The sequence below is a fragment of the Adiantum capillus-veneris genome, chromosome 11, assembly GCF_014529385.1.
Source record: "Adiantum capillus-veneris isolate H3 chromosome 11, ASM1452938v2, whole genome shotgun sequence".
In the NCBI taxonomy this organism is placed as follows: domain Eukaryota; kingdom Viridiplantae; phylum Streptophyta; class Polypodiopsida; order Polypodiales; family Pteridaceae; genus Adiantum; species Adiantum capillus-veneris.
In genome coordinates this window covers 149,959,847-149,985,591 of record NC_140941.1, presented here as the reverse complement: position 1 = coordinate 149,985,591, position 25,745 = coordinate 149,959,847, and the positions used below count along the sequence as shown (strand labels likewise).

Here is a 25,745-nt window from a genome sequence, read left to right as displayed (position 1 = left end):
TGACATGTGTCCTTGTTGCCTCCTTGGTTTAGGCTTGCCTTGTGTGAGAGTGTGTGTTTCTCTCATGTCCCTACTTATAGGGCTCACCCCTCTTTGTATAGATTCTTGTTGACTTTTTAACACCTCAAGCCCCTCGACCTTGGGTCTGGTCCCCACCACAAGCTCAGCCCTTTAGCCCCTCAAGCTTGGGCTCGGCTCCCACCTCAAGTACAACCCTAGCATCTCAAGCACGAAAAGCACCTCAAGCTTGGGGCGGGTTCCCACCTCAAGCACAGCCCTAGCTTACCAGATGGCCCATAGGATTTTTGCTTGTCATTTGCCTCAATTGAGCCTTGGGAAAACTTAAGTAAGACCCAATCACTTTCTTTGAATGTTAAGGCCCTTCTATGCTTGTCATCAGCAGCTTTTTTCCTTTGTTGAGAGATGGATATAGCCTCCTTAATCTTTTGGAAAGATTTTTGAGGTCACGGCCATACTCATCGGCAGCGAAGATCTTCCCATGTACTTTAAGTAGCAAGGGACTTTTAATTCTTCCCTCTATGATTTTAAAAGGTTTTTTTCCCGTAGAAGTATGGACAGTATTATTGTACACATACTCTACAAGGGGTAGTACTTTTTTCATTATGAGCGTTGATCTACTTCTATAAATAAGTCTTTAGAAGATCAAGTATCGTAAGATTGGATATCTCACTTTGGCCATCCATTTGTGGGTGATAGGCCAAAGAGAAATTCAATCTTGTACCTAGATTTTCAAAGAGACCTTTCAGATATTACTGGTCATTCTAGGATCTCTATCTGACATGATGGATGTCGGCAATCCATGGTGTTTAAAAATCATAGATATGAAGAGATTTGCCATTTGGTGTGTCTTAATAGTCTTTTTGATAGGAATAAAGTGTACTTGCTTGCTAAACCTGTCGACTATTGTCCATATTCTCGTATTCCCATGGATAGACTTGGGTAATCCAAAGATAAAATCCATGAATATACACTCCCATGGTGAATTAGGGATTGGCAATGGCTGGAGTAATCCAGGTTGCTTCTCTCTACCATACTTAGTCTTTTGGCATACCACACATTTTGAAACATACTCTTGTATGTCCACTTTCATGGGAGGCCAGTAGAAGGACGTCTCTACTTCTTGGAGAGTAGGTTGAATGCCTCTATGTCCCGCATAGGGAGGAGCATGGGATTCATACATGACTTTCGCACAAAGGGAGTGGGTAACAGATAGCCTAATTCAATGGAGAAGATAACCATCCTGCAAGGTGAATGGTTCCTCTTTCTTCCCCAAAGCAAGGGCTGACATTATGTCTTTATAGTCAGGGTCAGTAGCATACTCATCTATCATAGAAGATAGATCATTGTGAGTTGTTATAGACAGTGCATTGACTTTTGGTCGTTGTGAAAGTGCATCGGCCACTTGATTGTACTTACCAACAATGTGAGCAATAGAAAATAGATCATTGTGAGTTGTTATAGACACCGCATTAAATTTTGATACTCATCTATCATAGAAGATAGGTCATTGAGAGTTGCTATAGACAGCGCATTAACTTTTGGTCATCGTGAAAGTGCATCGGCCACTTGATTGTACTTACCAGAAATGTGAGCAATAGAAGATAGATCATTGTGAGTTGCTATAGACACCCCATTAACTTTTGGTCGTCGTGAAAGTGCATCGGCCACTTGATTGTGCTTACCAGCACAATCAAGTGCTTACCAGCAATGTGAGCAATATGAAAATAAAATTGCGAAAGGAAATTTTCCCACCTCATTTGTTTGTTGGAAAGCTTGGTTTGCGTCATGAAGTACTTGAGACTTTGGTGGTCTACTCGTAAAATAAATGGAGTCCCAAATAAATTGTGCTTCCATGTGCCTAGGGCATGTAGAACAACCAAAAGCTCTTTTTCATATATGCCCAAGATTCGTTCATCAACATTGAGCCTTCAGCTCTCATATGCTATGGCATGCCCTTCTTGAAGCAAAACTACTCCAAGGCAATCACCACAAGCATCACATTGGACCTCAAATGGCTTTGAGAGATCTGGAAGCATAAGGATTGGTTGGGAGGTAAGCTTCTCTTTGAGCTTGTCAAAAGCATTTTTCTCTTTAGCAATACATGAGTACTTAACGTTCTTCTTTGTTAAGTCATGCAATGGTCCCGCTATTTGAGAGAATTTGGCTATGAAGCATCTATAGTATGCACACTTACCAATAAAGCTTCTTAGTTTATGTAGATTCCTTGGATTAGGCCATGCTTTTATTACCTCCAACTTTGATGGATTCATACAGATACCATTTTGAGAGATAATATGACCTAATTATTGAATCTCTTGAAGGAAAAATTATCTTTTCTTTTGATTGATAAAAATTTGTTCTCCCTTAAAGCTTGAAAAATCACTTAGAGATGTTGCTTGTGCTCCTCCAAAGACTAGAGTAGTTGATGATATCATCAAAGAACACTCCATTGGATTTGCGGTAGGGTCTAAATATTTTCTCCATTAAACAGTTGAACATGGATGGTGCATTAGTCAAGCCAAAAGGCATGACTAGATATTCATAAAGACCAAACGTTGTACGGAACGCGGTCTTTAGGATATCTTCATTCACTATCCTTATTTGATGGTAGCCACTTTTAAGGCCAATCCTACTGAAGTAGGTAGAGCCTTATAGCTTATCAAACAGACCTTCTACCTACGGCACGGGAAATCTATTTTTAATAGTGATATGGCTTAGTGCTCGATAGTCCACACACATGCGGTATGTACCATCTTTGTTTTGCACTAAAAGGATTGGAGAACAAAAGGGAGAGGAGCTAGGACTCACCATCCCTTTGTCTACCAACTCTTGTACTTGCCTCATGATCTCCTCTTGTTGAGCTTGGAAACTCGATAAGGAGGCTTGTTAGGCAGTGAGCTTCCTAGCAGGAGCTCAATTCAATGGTCATCATCCCCTCGTTTTGGAGGTAAGTCCATAGGGATATCATCAATGAACACATCTTGGAATCCATTTAGAAAATTAGACAAGTCTAACTCTTCTTGATTCCTACCATTTACATTTGATGAAACATTAGGACCTTTTAGGGACTCTTTGACAAAAATCATGTACACAGAAATTGAGCTTTTATTGATTTATCAAAACCATGAGGATTTACAAGTGGTTTAGTACGACTAGACTCACTAGCATCTATATACATGCTCTTTTCCCAGTAGGTGAAGTAGATTCTCCTTTCAAGGAACTTCATGTTGGCAGCCATGCAGTTGAACAATGGTGCCCCTAGGATAGTATCCTCATGTTGGAGAGGAGAGATAAAAAAGTATTCTTTGTCGATGTAGCTTTGGACATGAAGCCTCAACTTCCCAATCAAGGGAGTAACAAAGTCTTGTTGTCCCTTTAAAGATCCATCGGCAGTTACAATGTCTCCCATCTCGAAAGCTTGAATGCCCAACTTAGTGGCCAGCTCCATTGATATGAAGTTGTGAATAGAGCCAAGGTCAAACAAGATGAAGGCATCATGCTCCCTTACCTTTCCCCAAGCATAGGAAAGAGGTGATCCTTTGCAATGAGCATCCTCTTTTGGAGCTTTGATAGTAGAAGCTCTAGGAGTCTCATTGTGGGCATTTCTCTTGGGGCAAGAACGATAGCCATGTCCTTGCTCCCCACACTTGAACCATTTGTGGTCCTTATGAAAATCTTCAAGCTCAGGAGATAGTTTATTTTTACCTTTGTAAACTCCCTTCTCCTTGGGCTGATTGTTGTTGTTGTTGGAATTGCCTTGGGAAGAATTTTGGGCATTGTTTTTTTCCTTTGCATCACTTTTGTCTTTGCTTTCCATGGGCTTAGTATTCCTTTTAGACCCTTTGTTGGAAATCAATGCGCGAAGCAACCATAGTGTGATGGATTACTTTGGTAATAGAACCAGGTCGTTGGGAATTAACGTGCTCGGCCATCTCTTCAAGTAATCCCACACAGAATTGTTGCTTTTGCTCAACGAAGTCTATCTTTTGAAAGACAATAGCCTTGAGATATAAATCTCAAAACTTGTCCATATTTTTGTGGATAGAATCATGGGAGAGAATCTTCAAACTCCGCCATTTGGTAAGCACTTTGTCCTTTGCATCGCTTGCAAGGAATTGCTTCATGATGGAAAACATAGAGTTTTCCATGTATTTGGGGCTTCATTGTCACCACAAAGGCTAGATGAGCCGATTTCTGGAGGTGCATAGCTACATGGCGTAGCTTGGAGGACTTGAAGCCCTCGTCTCCAAAGGCCGCATCAAACTGCTGGATGAAGGCCAATACTTTGTCGGGTGGCACCAAAGGTGCCATCATAGGTGAGAAAAGAGATACTCTTTCCTCCTTCTTTGAACTTCTTGAGCTTTTGGGACCTTCGCCATGCAGGGTAAGATTTTTGATGTCCTCTCTTCTTGTATTCTCTAGGAGAATAGCTATTACTTTCATCGGAAGAGGAGTAAGATAAAAAAGAAGGAGAAGAGGGTTACCTCTTTCTTGTCCTTTTCTTCCTTTGTTTCCTCTTTTCCCTTTTGGAGTGACAAGGATTGTGGGTTGACCGTTTCCTCTTGGGAGGAGTTGGCGATCGTCTAGACCTCCGTTTTCGTGGAGCCACATCTTCAGAGGAACTTAGGGATTCGCTTCTTTCTCATTCTTTGGATTCCTCCTCTCTTATAGGAGAGAGTCTTCTTTTGGGATTCTCGTCAATAGGCCTCCTAAGCTCTCTCTCCTCTTGGAGAGGAAGGGAAATCCCATAAGCACGAATTTGTTAGATAACTTTGGCTTGCAAAGCAGGGTTGCCCATGGCTTGATGCAACCTAGTAACAAGATAATTAACAAACATGGGGACATCATCATTAGCGCCTTCATGTGCAAAATCAAAGTTATCAATGTTCATTCTACTCTCTTGGTTATTGTCATCCATGATAATTAAACTTATGTATAGATTACTTTGTGCTTTGGTACCCTCAAAAACCTTAGTCGCTACTCTTCTTTACATTTGAAAATTAGCTCTCAAGCAGCCACACCCGTGGTTTAGATACTATTAATTGCAAAGACTAGTGGAGAGGGTCTAACATTGCTCGGTTGATTATGGTTCCTGTTGAGCTTGCTCGTAGCTCAATAATGTTTTAGCCAAAGGCAAGCCCTGAGATGCTCTATTATTAAGACTATAGTTCCTAATGGTGTACCTCGAACTAAGTCCTTCTCAACCAAGCTAATAGATCCGTGTCCCACCTACCCTATTGCAATAAACAGGCCCAACCTTTCATGAACAACTTAAAGACCTCTCTTCTTAAGCAAGAAAAGAGAAACCAATAGCTATGATACCAATGTAATGGAAATGTCCTATGAACTTTAAGAATAGGAGAATTAGAGTGAACATTTTTGTGAGGCTACTTTGAGAACATAGAGGGTGAGCTTAATTAGCGGTAGCAACATAACCATAATACTTGATTAACTTGGCATGAACAATACTTTTACAAGAGAGAGAGTTTAGAGAACTTGACAACAATTAAGGACCGGATTTATGTGGAGCCGGTCCCCCCTCCAATAGGCTTTTGTATTATGGATTAGCCCATCAAGAGAGACTTGATACAATACAATCTTTGTGTTCCTTGTGACCTGGGTGATGCAATGAAGATGGCAAGCTTCATGCATCACAAGCATAATATAGACTTTGTAGAAAGCATTAACCATCCCTGGCCTCAGTCCCAAGGCCTCAAACACCTTTGACGGTGGAGAGAGCTAGCGGGGAATGAGGGTAGGGAAGAGGAAGAAGAAGTGACATACGAGAAAGAATTAATTCCTCACGTATCATCACTCTTTTTTCATAGCATAGTATAATAGCATAGTAATGAAGATGAAGAAGATGGCAAGCTTAAGTATTGGAATATGTCTCTTGGTTGGATTTGCATTCCATAGCCAAGAGTGTTGGTGTAGGCTCTCAACTTCTCTACAATCTTGGAGAAGCAGATGGAGCTCTTGCACTTTGCACTTCACACCATGAGAGAGAGAGAGAGAGAGAGAGAGAGAGAGAGAGAGAGAGAGAGAGAGAGAGAGAGAGAGAGAGGGAGTATACCCCCCAAGCTAGCCCCACCCTTGCTTTGGTCGACCCCTCTTCTAGCTCAAGATAGAAGCTCATTGGACCCATGCAAGCTTGGCTAATCACATGCAGGAGTGCATATCAAGCAAGCATGCTAGCCTTGGAACAAGTTTCCCCCTTGCCCCTTTGAGAGAGAGGACTTGATAAATGCATACATAATTAATTAAATTAGCTAAATTATCATTGGACCCCTTGGGAGGCCAACCAATAGGCTTTAGGCACACCATTAGGGCAACATGGAGAGGAGTTTGACATGTGTCCTTGTTGCCTCCTTGGTCTAGGCTTGCCTTGTGTGAGGGTGTGTGTGTTCTCTCTCATGCCCCTACTTGTAGGACTCGCCCCCTCCTTGTAGGCTTGCCTTGTGTGAAGGTGTGTGTTCTCTCTCATGCCCCTACTTGTAGGACTTGCCCCCTCCTTGTAGGGATCCTTGTTGACTTTTTGACACCTCAAGCCCCTCAACCTTGGGTCCGGTTCCCAGCACAAGCTCGGCCCTTAAGCCCCTCAAGCTTGGGCTGGGTTCCCACCTCAAGTACAACCCTAGCATCTCAAGCATCTCAGTCATCAATCACCTCAAGCATCTCAGTCATCAAGCATGACAAGCACCTCAGGCTTGGGGCGGGTTCCCACCTCAAGTAGAGCCCTAGCTTACCATCGGTCCAAGGCTTTTCACACTAACTATTGGAGGTCTTTAATGAAGCTAACCCTAAGGTCTTTTAAGTTCCATTAGCATTGCTCTTTGATAGACCATCTCCCATTTGGACCCATTACCTTTGGTCGCGTGTTGAGATGCATCTAAAGCACATATCTATATTCTAACTCTTGTTCCCTTTATTCTCTCACATTAAGTGATCAGTTTAATATGAGAAAATCATTTGGGTATAGTTAGATATTACATTTTATGACATGGGGCATTTGACAACAAAGATGTATATGGCTATGGTGTTGTTTTACTTGAGCTTCTCATTGGATGCATCTATTGATATGAAAAGGCCACCTGGGCAAGGTGCCTTTGTTTCTTAGGTAAGCTTCAAATTGGTGCATCAGTATTCTACAGATGTCTTGTAGTCACTTGTACTTGCAATATGTTTCTAATGCAGCAGTATATGTTAGGCACGTCCTTGACTCACAGGTAGGGAATAGCTTATGGAGATGATGGATTCTATTTTGGAGGTACAATTTGCAGTAAAGGACCTAAGTTTTATACAGGTATAAGGGTTAAAAAGGGTGATTATGATGGAAGCATACTTTAGAATGACACAACAATGCCAAAAAGACTCTGATTGATAAACGTATATTGTCATTAATGTTGTGCAGATCGCTGCCATGTGCTTTCAACCTGAGGCAGATTTCCATCCTCATGTCAAAGATGTTGTTCAATCTTTAATACCCCTCGTAAAGCATAAGAAAGGTCAAAAATTGTGGCCACTCTTGTTTTTCATCACAGCATGGCTACATTAAAATTGTAATCAATCGACAATGGCAATAGCGGAGCTGGGAACTGGAGGGGATTGATTGGACGCCATTTTTAGGTCGCCTCTCTTTATACCTCCTGAGAAAGTTTTTGATAGTAGACTGTCGCTAGATCAAAGTTTGAATGACCTAAGATGGAGTCCTCCAACAAAATTGAGCTTGCTGCTGTTGTACGATATACCTTGCTTTTGAAGCAAAACGTGGCCAAAAGTTTCCACTAATTCTGTACATGTACACTTTACCATATCCATTTTCTAGGTCCTCAAGTCCTTCCATGTAGGCAGTATCTAGTTGTAGGTCAAAATAGTTCTCGTTAGGTTAGCAAATTGTAGACGAGTCATGCTCGCATAAATGTCTTTGTTGTGAACATGTGTTGTTGGAAGTATGGTACCTATAAGCCTCAATTGCATCTTAGCCTTTCAAAATATGTGTGTTGCTTGTCCCAAGTAATCTTGCATTGCATCATAGGTAGCTTTGCACAACACATATAGTGACGGACAAATGGTACATACCACCTTTGATAAGGTTGCTCGTAAATTTATGTGTTTTTGGTAGTACAAGGGGCGTCAGATGCATAACTCATTAACTGATCTAATGACCTTGTAAAAAGACAGCTTTGTGCAAGTATATTTGTCCCACAAGTGACTCAAAAAAATTGCATTGGGCAGATGAGAATGGTTGCGTTGTACAAGTTCTATAGTTGAGTTGTGCTAATAGTCCATGTAAGGTTTTCTTGTTTTAAACTGCTTTCGTGATTGTCCACCTTGTTTTTCTTGCCTTGGCTATGCCGATGGGGATCGATCATGAACCTCAATACTTGAGGTTGCTGGAGTGAACTCTCCCCTTTATGGGTTTTATATCCTACAAGGCTGCAAAGGATTTGACCGAGTGGATCATAAGACATGAGATAGTATAAAAGTGGCGTAACATAGAAACAATTCTAGTTTGAAAAAATGAACTTTTTCCTATTCCAACTTATAAAGGTGGGACAAATATGCAAAGTTTGATTTGATCTTTTCTCATAAACTCCTGTCTTCATACTAGAGTGCTTCATTAGTTGCAATTTCATTGAGCCAAATGAGTAGGTCAACCATGCAGATGTAGGGTTCTATAATGCCATATTTTCCCCTCGTGCTATCAAAAAGATTTTGAGCACATTTCATGTGGTCTTGAGAGACTACAATCACTCAGCACACTTGGAAAATTGATTGCAGTTGGGGAGCAGAAAAACCCTCACTTTGCATCTATTGAAACAACTCAGAGCTTCCTTGCGACATCCATGATGGGCACATCATGTAATTATTGTGCTCGAAGAGATGATATTTTGCACAAAAAACTCAACAACTTTTTGTGCTTCCATTAGGGCACCATGTGTGGCATACACATTGACCAAAGCATTGTCAAGCACATGATATTTCTCTGACTATTCTCGACTAGCACTTTTATTGTTATTTCTCACCCTCATGTGAAGGGCTTGCATAGGGCCATAGGCCTTCAAGGTACAAGCATAGGTGGTTGCATTTGGAAAAGGCCCTCCCTTTGTATTTGGTTATAAATGCCCAGAGCTTCCTTGCCACAACCATGTTCGTCATATCCTACAATTAGTGCAGTTAAAAGATACCACATTTTGAATTGAAAGCTCATCAAGGACCCTTTGTGCTTTTGTGAGGACACTACATTTGGCATACAAATTGATCAAAGCCTCAACAAACTTGACATCTTTCTCTAATAATCCCTAACTAGTTTTTTCTCTTAGCTGTGTGAAGATGTTGTGTAAGGCCATAGGCCTTACAAGGTGCAAGCATAGGTGAATGAAATTGGAGAAAGGCCTTCCTTTGCATCTAATAGCCAAGAGCTTCCTTGTTATAGCCATGTTGAGCCTATACTCAATCTTTTCGTGCTTTTGACAAAGGCACCAAAGTTGCCATATGCACTGATCAAACCATCTCCAACCATGTATCTAGTTAAGATACTCTAGAGTTTTCTTTTCACAACCATGTTGGGCATAAGGTATTCCTAATGGCTTCAAAAAGAAAAATATTCACTATCTACATAGTGTAAAGAAACTCTAAGGACACTTTAAAGAAAAGAAAATGTTTAAGAAAAACTAAAGGAGAAGAGAAACACAAATGTATTAATGTGCACTCTACCACCTCTCTTTAGTGGACACAAAAAGTCTTTTGATTTTCCACCTTCATGTGTCTTTTCATTTAGTTAACTCGTCCTTCACTTATACACTTAAGATGTTTTGAAAGGATTTTTATTTTTCCAAGATTGGAGAGCCCTAATAACAACAAAATTAAAAATGGCTTCAAAAAAAATAAAAGGTATTCTTAATTCAAAAATTCTCTCAATAACAACAAAAACGATGCACCCGATCACCTTTCTTTAGTGGACACAAAAAGTATTTTTACTTTCCACTTTCATCTGTTTTTTCATTTCCTTAACTCATCCTTCACTTATGCACTTAAGATGTTTTGAAATGATTTTTATTTTTCCGAGATTTAGGGCCCTAATAACAACAAAATTAAAAATGGCTTCAAAAAATTAAAAGGTATTCGTAATTCAAAGATTGTCTCAATAACAACAAAAAACGATGCATTAGCCTATAGCACACAACAATCGACATTTGGGTGCTCTATTAGCTGGATGTGAGAAGGACGGATACGAGAGAGAGAGAGAGAGAGAGAGAGAGAGAGAGGAAACAATTTGAGCCAATCTAATACGTCCAAGCGAAGTGGAGCCATCTCGAAGTGCAGTAGGCCAATCTCATACGTCAACGAGAAGTAGACAGCAGTGGAGCCATCTCCAAGAAAAACCGGTCGAGTGAAGCGAGACGGCAAGATGAGCACAGACGTCGCAAGACATGGGCACAGAGTTTCTGTGGCTGTCTTTGGTGGCTATCTCCTCCTGCGCTGCAGCATCAGGATGCATCCATTCGCTGGAGGAGGCCGCCCCCACCGCGACGGGCTACCTTCCCATCAACCAAACCAGCGGCTCCTCTATGTTCTTCGCTTACTATGAGGCTATGCAGAACTCAACCTCCGTGGCAACATCGGCAGATTTCGATGTGAGTCATGAGGATGACCCTACTCCTATCCTGCTATGGCTCCAAGGCGGTCCTGGATGCTCTGGCATGATCGGTAACTTCTTTGAGCTTGGCCCATGGCGTGTCGGGGAAGATCAGTGCTTGCATCGCAATCCTGCCCCTTGGAATCGAATTTTCGGTCTTCTGTTTCTCGACAACCCTGTTGGTTCAGGGTTTAGCATTGCCCCTCTCATTGAGGACATACCGACCAACCAAGCTGGCATTGCCAGAGATGTCTATACAGCTCTCCAGGGTTTTTACGACCTCTTCCCTGCCTTCCGCAAGCGCCCCTTTTATGTGACCGGGGAGAGCTATGCAGGGAAATATGTCCCTTCCGTTGCAACCTACATTCTTCAAAAGCAGGAGCAAGGGGGTTGGTTAAGACTGGATGGCGTTGCAATAGGGAATGGCCTGACTCATCCCATTGTTCAGGTAGCTCTCAATGCACATAGTTATACATATTATTCTGAATAGTCGACATTTGTGGGGTTTGTTTCTGGATTTAAAGATTCATGTATGTTATCAGATTCAAGACCATGGCCCCACTGCTTATCATATGGGAGTTATTGATGAAAATCAAAGAGAAACAGTAGATGCCATCGCCATGAAGGTAGTTGCTTTGATAGAGGAGGAAAATTGGCTAGATGCGTATCATTCCAGGGTTGAATTGCTAGATTTCTTAACAAATGTGACCGACTTGGCAACTTTGTACGATGTTACGAAGACAGTTGGCTACTATCTGACAGCAAATGGTACAGATTATCTAATGGCTTTCTTGAACAAAAAGGAGGTACAGACTTCTTTGTTGAAAGTAGAGCCACGGTTGTGGGAGGAGTGCAACAGCACAGTGAGGGAGAGGATGGCGGCTGATGTGCCCAAGAGCACCATGCTTTTGGTGGAGTTATTGTTGAATCAATCAGTTCCAGTCCTTTTGTACCAGGGACAATTTGATCTTCGAGATGGCGTAACTTCCAGTGAGGCTTGGATTCGACTTCTGAATTGGGATGGTCGCAAAAGTTTCCATGCTGCAGAAAGGAAAGTGTGGAAGGAAAGTGACATCACGGCTGGATATGTCCGATCTTTTGGTTCACTTACGCATGTGGTGATATCTAATGCGGGCCATCTTGTACCTGCAGATCAGGCATATAACTCTCAGAGGATGATAGAGGGATGGATCACAGGTGCGGGCATTGTCTGATACTAAATTACATACAATGATTGTATGTTCTCGACACCTTGATTTCATTGTGCTGTTTGATTATTTGTCACTGAAAGCTTCTCAAAAGCTGTATTATATGATTAAGATCTCAGAGTTGTCTGAAATTTTTACATTTTATTAATAGCGAGGATGTCTGCAGTGGTCTTGAGGTAATGCCAATTTCCCCGGTAGAAAATGAATGGAGGCTCACCCTTACCGACTCGCGCATCTAGAAGTTCAATGAGTTCATGATGGTATTGTTGGTTTTATGAATTATTGAGCTCAAAGAAAGGTTATAAGAGGCATAGATCACTCTAGAAAAATATGAGTATTGAATACGTTTTATTGTAAAAGTCATTTTCTCATATATTCAGACGAGTCACAACAAATGGAGGTACTGACGTTGAAAGTTCGCCATTTACAACAATGGTATATAGTAAGCAAGCTCCCATGTTTTGAGGAAATGATCTGTGATGTGTTGCAAACCCTATACAAGAAGCTGAATAAACTGGCAAGGTGAAGGACCCAATGGACCAAACCTCAAAATACAAACAAGATCCAGAAAATTCTTTTGTCCTAGAGAAGAGCTTTTGGGGAGGGTCTTCCTAACAAGCAGCAATAGGATGGTCAATTAGCCAAGTTAATTAAGAATAGATGCGCTATGAAAGCTAGGGAGTTTTTTAATTTTTGAAAGCATGTCCCTATCTGTGTGAAGGATCCAACATCTTGCAATTGCAATACATTTTGTGCCTAGAGACTTTGACCTGAATTAGTTATATTACTTGAAAGGGAGCGTCTATCCCGCTTTTGTTCATACATGGGGTGTTGCAAGATAGGAGTGTGTTTCACCGTTGTAGGAATGCATGTAAAGTAGGTACAAATAGAAGTCCAAAAGTTAAAAGTTTTTATGATTTTGGGTCAAGCTCTCTTTTGCTAGAGCCCATAAAAGAAGCATAGTTTGCTTATGATAGCGCTAAATCTCACTATTGTCTGTGGTTTTTAAATTGTTCCTCTGACAAGTAATATTCACTGAATCTTAGTGTTAAAAAATAGTAGTACTGTTTGAAATGCCATTCTACCTTATCCACATATTTCACCATATCAAGCCTATCCCTTCTTGTAGGTGTAACAATTGTTTTGTTAACAATTGTCTTTCATGGTCAGATAATGGAGAATTGCGGGCTCAGAACTCTTTTAAGTTCTACAACACCATAAATTGACATCCAAGTAATATGCAATGACATGCAGCTGCGAGACATGCTCCTTACAACAAATTGGTTCTGGCAAGACTAGCCTTATGGAATTTGGTGTTCATTGTTGAGTACATTCTTCTCGTTTTCTTTTTCCATCTTGTGATTTTTCATGTATGTCTTCATATTTAATTGTCTATACAATTTGAAATCGACCTTCCCAACATTTGTTGTCCTCGTAGTGGACGCTCTCAATGGGGTACCTGTAGTTTGATCAATCTTGAGCTTCAAAAAATTTTACTGACTCAGATTGGTTATGACCTTCCCCTTTTTAATGCTCAATCACAAAAACGTAATTATGAAAGTGTGGGTACTCACTCAATCTTTTTCTTGATTTTAAAGGAAGAGAAATCAAAGTCCGGTAACCAGAAAAATTGTAGAAAATAGTATGAGACCATCTGTTTTTAGTACACAGCCTTATGCATAAGCATGCACGCTTTTTCATCAAAGGCGGCATCAAATTGAAATTGAGATCCTTGTCTGAGTTGCCATTTGAATCTATATACAAGAGAATGGCAACCACATTTTATACATCTTTATAAACCTTCAAAGACAGCACGCTTTCTTCTAGGATGGATAAGCATAGGCCCTTTTAGGATTCAGAGGTATCTACTTGCAGTTGATACAACTTTCATGAGTGAAATGGAAAAGGGGAAGGGAATGGTGTCTCCCATTACTACATGTAAGAACCGTTTTCCTCTCTAGTAGACACAAAGGTTAATTTGAGTCTTTCTTTTCTGCTCTGGGGAACAAGCAAGGGACTGTTTGGACGAGACACTCAGCATTTGAGGTCTCCGTATGGTCCTCGTGGTGCTTCTCAACATGCACTTGCTAAAGATTCTAGCTTCATCCCAAATGAGGCTTGCATCCTCTTCGAGAGAGATTTCCCCTTTTGAAAGCATCCATTTGTAGGTCATTCATGATTTGATTGTGTTCTTTTGGTTGTTATCTTTCCTTCTTAGCCATTCAATTGATGCTCACAAAAAATTTCTTCCCGTCTTTTTGAAAGAATTACCTAAATTTGAGGAGCTTTCTCTTCAGTCTTCATGACCTTCTTTGTTAGCGAAAGCTCAAATTGTGTGTGCAGTTAAGAGGCTTGTACTCTCTTGCATTTTTGCCAATCAATGTGAGCAAAGTAGGAAATTGCACGTGCTTCCTATGCGAAAGGTTTGTATTTATTAAAATTGATTTCTAGTGGTGGCCTATTCTCAAAGCCCAAGGTGAGGCACCAAGAACCTAAAAGCACTACCAAGGTTCTATCATGAATAAATTCTTCCTTTATGAAGTTCAGCACCTCCCAAACAAGCAATAGTAGGATGGTCAATTTGTTAGATTTTTGGCATCTCAAGTGATTTGTTTATTTTGGCTTTTAGGTATTTATTTTACTTATTTGTCAAAGTTTGGGTAAGGCAATTTATTGAGGTTGGTATATATGCAACCCCTTGCTTCCATTGTACTGCACATTCAGTTATTCATTGCCAAAGTTGATTGGTTCGGGAGACTCTCTCTCTCTCTCTCTACACTTTCGCATCGTCGACTTTGACATGGTATCAGAGCCCTTGGCGGAGGAGGAGCAAGTTGAGAAGGAGAAGACTTTCTTTGTCACAGGCTCCTTTCCCTCCCCACCCTCCGCAGTCGGCGTTTCAAAACATTGCCTTGACGGTGACCTCTTGCAGGTGCATAGCTCGGTGGACGACATTCTAGAACGCCAACCTTTTGGCAGACTATTGGCACCGTGAAGACCTCATCCCTTTGTGCTGCACTGGGCGTTTTGATATGCCGCCATCCTCAACCATCGACGACGGGGCCTCTTCGACAGTAGGCCACTGTCTGTGAGCTTTTTAAAACGCTCCTGACCCTGCTCTTGATAGCACCGAAGATCCCCTCTCGTGCCACTGTTTTAAATAACAAACGACGGTGGCGACCACTTTGTAACCCCTTGGCGGCACCGCTGCTCTTTCCCACGCAAGCGTTTCAAAACGCGCCTATCAGCAGTGCCCCTTGCCCCCCACCCTGCACCCCCCACCCCCCCCCCCCCCCCCCCCCCCCCCCCCCCCCCCCCCCCCCCCCCAACTCCTGCCCAGTGCATTTTGAAATGTTGCTGCAAAAGTCCTTGACAACGATACAATCCCTTTCCTCATTGCCAACACACTATTTTCCCTCTCTTGCAGATTTAATATACAAAGGCACCTTCAATTGCGAAGGGGTGTAGCTTAGAGAAGGGGATCCAAGAGAACTTGATTGGCTTTGGAAGGTGTGTACGAAGTTTACGAAGATCATTGAAAGGATTTCGGAGGAGTGCAACGACTTTGTTGTGGTGACTTGGGAGAAGTGCAGATTGGAGGTCAAGAGAGGGACAATTGATTTTGTGGAGCCACTTGAGAGTAGTAGACGACTGGACCAACTTGGGCATTGGTACTAGATTATTTTGCGGCTTGGTTAGTGCGGCCACCCTTGGAGTGCAAGAAGGAATCTACTACCAGATCTTGCAACTTCAACATGGCCCCCCTTGCTCGAGCGCCAACGAAAAATTGAATGGAAATAACTATGCCCATTGGAACTTGAACATGCGACTCTGGTTCTTCCGGAAAAGCTTATGGGATATTTTCAACGGCTTGGAGCCCCGTCCTACAAGGGATCCTTCAGGATGACGAATATTTCAAATTGTGTGTCGATTGGGATGCTACTAATGCGAAGGCAATGTCAGCCATTGCAGAATCTCTTACAAAGGACATTTCTCCAACCATTCAGACTTTGAAGACTGCCAACGATATGTGGTTCAAGCTCGTTGGAATGTTTAATCGGGACTCTACGATGTGAGCAATCACCCTTCTTGGACAATATTTGCCATCTAGTTTCCACGAGGGAGCTCCATGCAATCATTTCTTATGAAGGCCCACGAGGAAGCTCCATGCAATCATTTCTTATGAAGGCTAAAGTTATTCATGATCAACTATAGGCTAAGAAAATTGCAATGAGGAGTACTCAGTTAGCTGCTTTGGTTCTCATGAAGTTGTTTGATACGTATGAAACAGTGTCTAGGACACTTCGGCTACAATTCACGAAGGAAAAGCTGGAATTTGATGATCTCAGCTCTTTTCTCATTGAGGAAGAAGTCGTGTAGATAACTCAAGGCAAAATTCAAATTTTTGAGAAAGGTTGGGGAAGCACTTGCTGCTTTCGATTCCAGAAAGAAGACCCAGAACCGTTGTTACAATTGTGAAAAGCGTGGTCATTTGGTTAAAGATTGTAGATTTAAAGGCAAAGACAGAGGGTATACAAACGACAAAGGTAACATCAAGCATCAGGAGGAAAGTAGTGATAGTGATTCAGGGAAGGACAACAAAGAGGCTACTAGTGTAGTGGAGTCTACACTGGCATGGACTCTCACCTTCTAGTCACATGGAGACCAGTACCGTCACCAGCTTTGACAAGAGAGAGGCTTGTGAGTGGTAGAGAGGGGCAAGAAGTGCTCCGTATAATTAATTTGGACCCTTGTGTTAGAGTTGACAAGTTATCGGTGTTTGAACCCGTGCATTGGAGTTCAAGGCACATGCATATGGTAGGGAACCAATCAGACATATCTAAACACTATGGATGAGTGCATCAATCCATTGTTGTTGGTCGGATCATGGACAGGCTGTGTTCCACAAATTCATTATCTTGGAGTATTTTGGACATGATGTATCCACAGTTCACGAATGGGGATTCTTGGACGTAGTGTGGTCTCTAATTCAAATTTTCTAAAAGGCAACCGATGCTCAAGATGGTATTCTTCTAAGGGACAAAGTTGAGGGTAGCAAATCCGAGGTGTATCTAGTAAGGAGCTATTGTTGGGGTGTTCATGGTAGCTTCTTCATCGACTTGGTTCCACTATTTATGTCCACTATGAGCTGTAGAGAGGGTGTTGGAGTTTTGGCATCTCAAGTGAACTGCCCAATGTGATCCCATTATTTATTTTGGCTGTTAGGTATTTATTTTACTTATTTTCCAAAGTCTACATAATAGGGCAATTTACTGAGGTTGGTATATATGCAACCCCTTGCCTCCATTGTACTACACATTCAATTATTCATTGCCAAGGTCGATTGGTTCACGAGTCTCTCTCTCTCTCTCTCTCTCTCTCTCTCTCTCTCTCTCTCTCTCTCTCTCTCTCTCTCGTGCTCACTCTCCTTGGTCTCTACGCTTTTGAAGAAAATGCTTTTCATTTTTGAAAATGTGAATAAGAAATTTAAAAACCCAAAATTGGGGAGAAGATTCCACCTTTTTACTGGGTACCTTGGGATGTCACTTTTGGGGTCCCACATGTAATTTCGTTTTAAAATCTCTTTGAAATGTGTCCCTTTTCCAAAAATTCTCCCTCCCAAAGCACCCATTTTCTCTTTGGTCCAAATTTCAAATTTTCTCATGCTCCTTCCGTTTTTTTTTTTCACCATATCCAACCCATCATCTTTCTTATATCCAAGCTTTGGCCATGAATCCTATTGAGAGAGGTATTTATCATCTCCATGTTGAATAGGGTTTGTAAAGGCTTCTTCTTTTGCCCTTGAAGCAATGCGATCAAAGGAAAAGAAGCACATTGATCTATGGACGAATGGTAGATTGTATCCTATAGACCCCATCACCAAAGACATCCCACCATCTTTCAATTTCTCTTCGTTGATGAGATTTGTAGGAGATAGTATAAAAGGGCTACTAGGCTATACACAAAACCTTGTAGCAAAAACGAACATTCTTAAGATGGAGAACCATTTTCTACAACAGTTCAAGGATTCTCTTAATCATCAACTTCAAGAAATCAAGGAAAAGGTAAAGAACTTGCAGTCATTGCTGAATATAGCCAAAAGAAAGAGGACAGAGCTTGGGCTTACAAAAAGATAAAGAAAGTTGAAGAATATTGAGAGCCTCAAGTGAGAAAGTGGAGACTGAAGCAGAACAATCAAAGTAGTGAGGTAAAACTGATTTATTTTTCAAATTGGTATTTTTGTTTTGCATGTCAGTATCTCTGGGTGCTATAGGTTTTGTAAGTTTGTGTTTATCTGAGGTCTTTAGTTTAGCCAACTATTGACAAAGAAATCTTGGAGAGCCTTTCCACATCAATGACATATTGGTTGGAAGAAAGACCTCAAGTTGAACATTTTCAACAATCTATTATTTGACTTGAGAACTTTGCAGAGGGCAATGATAAAACTATATGATCTTTCACATATTGAGGTGAATGGGCAAGTCATTCTTGTGATCAAATTAGATGAAAGGGAAATTGTGAAGGATATAAACTTGAGAGGGTACCAATAACCCTCATGAACAGAGCTCTATTCATGAGGGTTATTGGTACCCTCTCTTGTGATCAAATTAGTTCTCCCCTGGCACTTCCTCATATTAAATGATCACTTTAACATGAGAAAATCATTTAGGAGAATTAGATATTGATTATTATGACAAATCAGCTCAAGGTGTGGAGAAGTCCCACCACCAAGCAAGAACCAAGATTTTCCCTTCATTACAAATGAGGCTTGCATATCCTCTTTGAGAGAGTTTCCCCTTTTTGAAAGAATCCATCTGCTGTAGGTCATTTAAGGTTTGATTGTGTTCTTTTGATTGTTGTAGGTTGTTGTCTTCTCCTTCTTAGCCATTCAATTGATGCTCACAAAGAATTTCTTCCTGTCTTTTTGAAAGACTTACCTGAATTTGAGGAGTTTTCTCTTCAGTCTTCATGACCTTCTTGGTTAGAGAAAGCACAAATTGTGTGTGCAATTATGAGGCTTGTACTCTCTTGAATTTTTTCCAATCAGTGTGAGAAAAATATAAAATTGCACATGCTTCTATGCAAGAGCTATATATTTATTAAATTTGATTTCTAGAGGTGGCCTATTCTTAAAGCCCAAGGTGAGGCACCAAGAACCTAAAAGCGCTACCAAGCTTCTATCATGAAGAAATTCCTCCTTTATGAAGTTGAGCACCTCCCAAACAAGCAATAGTAAGATGGTCAATTTGTTAGAGTTTTGGCATCTCAAATGAAGTGCCCAATGTGATCCCATTATTTATTTTCTTCATTTGTCAAAGTTTGGGTAGGGCAATTTACTGAGGTTGGTATATATGCAACCCCTTGCCTCCATTGTCCTACAAATTCAGTTATCATTGCAAAGGTTGATTGGTTCAAGAGACTCTCTCTCTCTCTCTCTCTCTCTCTCTCTCTCTCATGCTCACTCTTCTTGGTCTCTACGCTTCTGCATTTGTCGACTTTGACATGGTATCAGAGCCCTTGGTGGAGCTTTCTGCTTGAAGAGCCCTTGGCAGAGGAGGAGCAAATTGAGAAGAAGAAGACTCCCTTTGTTGCCGACTCCTTTCCCTCCCACCCTTTGCAATTGATGTTCCAAAATGCTGCCTTGACGGCAACCTCTTGCCAATGCATAGCTCTATGGATGTCATTCTAGAATGCCAACATTTTGGTAGACTATTGGCACCGTGAAGGCCTCACCCCCTCTATGTTGTAGTGGGCATTTCAATACATTGTCATCCTCAACCACCGACGACGGAGACTCTGTGATAGTAGGCCACTGTTTGTGAGCTTTTTAAAACACTCTTACCCTTGCTCTTGACATCACCGAAGATCCCTTGTCCTGCCAGCATTTTAAAATGCCGATGATGGTGACCACCACTTTGTAACCCCTTGGCGGCAGCGCTAAATGTACTTGTTGGTAGTGCCCCTTGGCAACAGCAAGGACCCCCCCCCCCCCCCCCCCCGCATTTTGAAACGCTACTGCAAAAGTCCTTGAGAGCGACACAATCTACAAACTCCTCTCCTCATTTTCAACACGCTATTTTTCCTTTCTTGCATACTTAACCTACGAAGGCACCTTCAATTTCTAAGGGGTGGAGCTTAGAGAAGGGGATCCAAGAGAACTTGATTGGCTTTGGAAGGTGTGTACGAAGTTTGTGAATATCATCGAAAGGATCTCTGAGGGGTGTGGTGACTTTGATGTGGTGACTTGGGAGAAGTGCAGATTGGAGCTCAAATGCGGAGCCACTTGGGAGTGGTAGACGAGTGGACCGGCTTGGGAATTGGTACGACTTGGAGATTATTTTGCAGCTTGGTTAGTGTGGCCACCTTGGAGTGTGAGAAGGCATTTACTACCAGATCTTGCAACTTTAACATGGCCTTGTCTTGCTCGAGCACCAGCGACGAATTGAACGGCAATAACTACGCCATTGGAACTTGATCATGCGACTCCAGTTCTCACGGAAAGGCTTATGGAATATTGTCGACTGCTCAGAGCCCCATCCTACGAGGGATGCTAATGATAGGTACATCTGCCTTCAAGATGACGTACATCTCAAATCATGTGGCGATTGGGATGCTGCTAATGCAAAGGCAATGTCCCACATTGCGGAATCTCTTACAAAGGGCATTTCTCCATCCATTTAGGCTTTGAAGGCTGCCAACGATAGGAGGTTCAATCTTGTTGGAATGTTTGATCGGGATTCTACGATGTGAGAAATCACCCTTCTTGGACAGTTATTTGCCATCTAGTTTCCATGAGGAAGCTCCATGCAATCATTTCTTATGAAGACTAAAGTTATTCATGATCAAATATTGGCTATGAAGAGTGCACTGACGAGTACTCATTTAGCTGCTTTGGTTCTCATGAAGTTTCCTAGCACGTATGAAACGGTGTGTAGGACACTTCGGCTACAAATCACAAAGGAAAAGCTAGAATTTGACGATCTTAGCTCTTTTCTCATTGAGGAGGAATCTGTGTCAATAACTCAAGGAAAAATTTCAGATTTCTGAGAAAGGTTGGGGAAGCACTTGCGGCTTCAGATTCGAGAAAGAATACCAAGAACCGTTGTTACAATTGTGGAAAGCGTGGTCATTTGGATAAAGATTGTAGATCCAAAGGCAAAGATAGAAGTTCTACAAAGGAAAAAAGTAACAAGAAGCATCAAGAGGAAAGCAGTGATTGTGACTCAAGGAAGGACAACAAAGAGGCTACTGGTGTAGTGAAGTCTACACTGGCATAGACTCCCGCCTTCTAGTCACATAGAGACCAGTGCCGCCACCAGCTTCAGCTAGAGAGAGGCTTGTGAGTGGCAGAGAGGGGCAAAAAGTGCTCTGTATAAATAATTTGGACCCTTGTGTTGGAGTACAAGTTCTTGGTGTTTGGACCCGTGCATCCGAGTTCAAGGCACATGCATTTGGCACGGAAACAATCAGATGTATCAAAAACACTATGGATGAGTGCACTTTCACAATTCACGAATTGAGATTCTTGGACGTAGTGTGGCCTACAATTCAAATTTTCTAAAAGGCAACCAATTCTCAAGATGGCATTTTTTAAGGTACAAAGTTGAGGGTAGCAAATCCAAGGTGTATCCAGTAAGGAGCCGTTGTTAGGGTGTCCATGGTAGCATAAATAATTTAGCTCATTTTGCACTATGGATTTGATTTAGCTAAATTATTTGAACATGAAGTCTTTAAAATCCAAGGTAGTAATCATGGACTCTACAGCTAGCTCTAGGATGGTTCAAATAATTTAGCTACATCAATGGTGTTGAAGGTCTTCACAAATGACAATTTAGCACTATTGAAGTTTGGAAGTATCTATTGAACTTAACTTTTTGGAAGCCATTAGGAGACGGGTGTGCTTAAACAATGATAATATGATGCTTCATGGTAAAGTAGATTGCGATATAGAGCAGAAGGTACTCTCAATTAATAGACGATGGAGGTGATGTTATTCTTGAACTAAAGAGGAACTACCACTTCAAATTTTCCCATGGAAAGTATTGATACGCAACACTGCTATATATTTGAAATGTCAAAATTGGAAGCAAGTGTGTTTAAAAGGATGAAAACCTTGGCAAAGGAGCACATTGATTGTCACATGGGTTTGCTTTGATTATAGTCATTCAAAAGACAATGGCTAGCAAAATTGAGCACACATGAAGGATCTCACATAATTCACTGAGTTTAAACTGATAAATTACTACTTGTATTGATGGTTTCTTTTTCAATGGAGGCTTCTTTTGGCCATATGGTTTTGCATCCTTTTTGTCCTATATTTTCTCTCATTTGGGTTCACACTATTAGGTACCTCTTCTTGGCTAACTTTAACCTTGGGAACATTCCTAGCAGTTTGCTTAGTCCGACCCAATTTTTATATTTCATTGCTTGTAGTATTGATCTAAACAAAAGCCAAAGTTAGTGATTGTCTCATAATTTATACCTCATAGGGGGTTTATGCAAGCGGGTTTCCACCTTATGCAAAAATGTTACTCAAACAAGCCTTTGAAAACATTGATTTTATGTTCATTGAACCCTACAAATCTCTTAATAATGTCCACTTCATGTGAAATTAGAGCAACAAAGCAAGCCCTTGGCATACATTGTTTTACCGTTAGAAGGGAACCTTGGGAATCTCTTGATGGTCTCCTCCTCATGTTGAAACATTAGGGGGAGTTGAGGTCTCTTTTTTCCCCTGTAAGAAATGGCAGAGAGTAAAACGTTTTTGAATTTTGAAAACGTGAACAAGAAATTCAAAAACCCAAAATTGAGAAGAAGACTCCACCTTTTTATTGGGTGCCACCCCAAGATGCCACTTTTTGGGGCCCCATATGTAGTCTCGTTTTCAAATCTCTTTGAAATGTGTACCTTTCCCAAAAATTATCCCTCCCAAATCCCCCTTTTTTTCTTTTGGTCCAAATTCCAAATTCTTTTCCTGATCCTTCCGTCCTTTCTTTGCACCATATCCAAACCATCATCTTTCCCATATCCAAGCTTTGGCCATGATGTTACCATATACATGTGGTAGTGATGTGTGTGAACACACTAGGACCATCGGGGCATTTTTCCCTCTTTAGGAGGTTTTTTCCCCCGAGCATTGTATATACGCCCATCACTCTAGGGCTATCTATCTTTCCATTGCACACTAAGTAACACTCTCTCTATTGTGTGCCTTGAGCTTCCTTCGTCTTCTCCAAGCTGTGTGTGTTTCTCTGCAACCTTAATTCCAACAATTGGTATCAGAGCAGGTTGCATCCTCCCGGGCTTAGTCGCCAGCTGCTCCAACACATGCCTACTCACTTTCTCCGATTACAGTGAGCTTTGGCAACAAAAATTTTGGGAAAGCTCGTAGAGCTTAGTCTGCTCAGATTTTTGATTCGGGCTCATTTCGGCCTCCATTTCCACTATAGGCAGTACTGCACAGGCTATTTCATCATTTTGTGCAGAATTTTTGTCAGTGCCATTTTATGCATAATAGGTGCCTCATAGTCTTCTAAGGTTTGTGCTATATAGCATGTGTTGTTTTCGCTCTGTTTCTCCTATTTTCGGGCAGTTTTCACATCAAGTGCAGCATTTACCATGGCTGACAACAACACAGATGTGTTCAAGATGTTTGCTGTTGAGGACAGGTTGGATGGGGACAACTACCCTATGTGGACTTATATGATGGAGCATGTTCTTGTGTCAAAGGGCGTCTAGAACATTGTGCAGGGCATTGATGTACGTCGTGGTTCTAAGGATGTAGGTGATGTTGAGGATGTTGCAGGTCTTACTGCAAGGATTGCTGCTATTAGAGTTGTTTTGCCTACGGTAGAACAAGCTCGTTGGGATGTAAAGGATGCGCAAGCTCATGCATTGACTGCGTTATCTTTGAAGCACACCATTGTTCCTCACATTCGTTCAACAAAATCTGCAAAACGGGCTTAGGATATTCTAGGAGGTTTTTATGCAAGCCGCAATGAGGCTAAAATTTCTTTACTACGTAAAGAGCTGGAGTCGAAGATTATGCATGAGGAAGATGATATGGACACTTTTCTTGCTGGTGTCAAGGATATCAATGAGCAACTTATTTCTGCAGGTGAAGTCATTTCAGACAGTTCCCTTGTGCAGACTGTTCTTGATGCCTTACCAGATTCTTACCAGACTTTTGCTAGTACTTGAAGACTTATGACCCAAGGAAATCCTGAAGTTGTCAAGTTTGATGCATTATGCACATTGCTGTTGCAAGAGTCACTTTCCAAAAAAAACAGGACTAGGCACCGTGCAATTGAATAGGCTTTTATTGCTTCTCAAAGAAAGGGTGGTAACAACAATGCAGCCACTTCTTATAGTTCTGCTTCGAGTGGCAAAAATTATGTTCCTAATGCTTCTACTGGCAGAAATTCGTCTGGAAATTCTGGGGATAAGGTCAAAAAGAAGATGCGTTGCCATTATTGTAAAGCTAATGATCACTTGATCAAGTCGTGTTCTAAGTTGAAGGTCAAAGAGGCTAAGAAGAAAGAGGGTGGTTCCACTGCAAATGTTGGTTCCACTACAAATGCAGCCATTGTTGAGTCTTCTGTGAAAGGAGATTGTGTCGCTGATGTTGATGCAGAATGGGATTTTAGCGCAGAGTGCACTTACAATCTTGTTGTCCATGATGCATGCTTGTTAGTTGCTGCAAATTCACATGTGTGGTATTTCGATAGTGGTGCTACAAAGCACATTACCTCACATCGTGAATTGTTTACCTCTCTCGAGTCTATCCCTCATGGGAATTCAGTCACTTGTGCCAACAATGCCTCTTCTCCGGTTCAGGGAGTTGGAGAGATTGTGCTTACTGTTGCAAATGGCAGTTCCTTCACACTTGTTGATGCACTTTATGCACCTGGGATCAAGAAGAATCTCTTGTCTGTATCTGCACTTGCTAGACTTGGACTTGTAGTCAAATTTGTGGATGACAGATGTACAGTTCATGATCTCAATTTTGGTGATGAAATTGTTGCATCTAGCCTTTTGTGCCGTGGGTTGTATATAAGCTCACTTTGTATGACAAGTGTGGACAAAATTTTGCAAATACTGTTGCAGATTCAAGGCTATTTCATATGAAAAACTTTGGATGCACGTTTTGGTCATCTGAATTTTGCCAGTTTGCTGCGTTTACTGAAATCTGATATGGTTGCTTCTTTTCCGCCTCTTGAAGCACTTGTCAAACATGTTTGTGAAGGATGTATTTTGGGTAAGATACAGCGTTCTAAGTTTCCAAAGGATGGTTCAGTTCGGGCCACATGCAGGTTGCAGCTTGTGCATAATGATGTTTGTGGTCCCATGCAAACTCCGTCCTTGGGCAATTACCTGTACTTCATGACTTTCACTGATGATTACTCCAGGCATGCATGGGTATTTCTGCTTAAAGCAAAGTCCGAAGTTTTTATGTGCTTCAAACAATTTCTGGCTATGGCTGAAAATGTCTCGAAATGTACTATGGGCACCCTCCATTCTGATAAAGGGGGGGAGTATATGTGTCATGAATTCAATGCATTTCTAGCTAGTCGTGGGATAAAACACCAATGTACAGTGCCTTATACCCCTCAGCAAAATGGTGTTGCTGAGAGAAAAAACAGGTCACTTACAGAAATGGCACGATGTACGATCAAAAGTCAAGCTTTGCTGCATTCCTTTTGGCTTGAGGCCATCATGTGTGCCACTTACGTACTAAATAGGTGTTCTAAGAAAGCTTTGCAGTCTATTACTCCATATGAAGCATGGCATGATAGAAAGCCTTCTATTGAGCACATGCGTGTTTTTTGTTGTTTGGCATATGCTTTTGTTTGCGGGTCGCCGCGACGGACGTCTAT

At 41.4% G+C, this 25,745-nt stretch overlaps 1 protein-coding gene across 1 annotated transcript; it reads left to right on the top strand.

Moving 5' to 3' along the window:
- Positions 1 to 10,398: 10,398 nt before the first annotated feature.
- Positions 10,399 to 13,372, top strand: SCPL50 (serine carboxypeptidase-like 50). The gene is made up of 3 exons (XM_086524095.1): positions 10,399 to 11,108; positions 11,203 to 11,857; positions 13,039 to 13,372. Exons 1-3 carry the CDS (start codon positions 10,455 to 10,457, stop codon positions 13,092 to 13,094), a joined length of 1,365 nt encoding a protein of 454 aa, XP_086380221.1. The 5' UTR covers positions 10,399 to 10,454; the 3' UTR covers positions 13,095 to 13,372.
- The last annotated feature ends 12,373 nt before the right edge of the window (positions 13,373 to 25,745 follow it).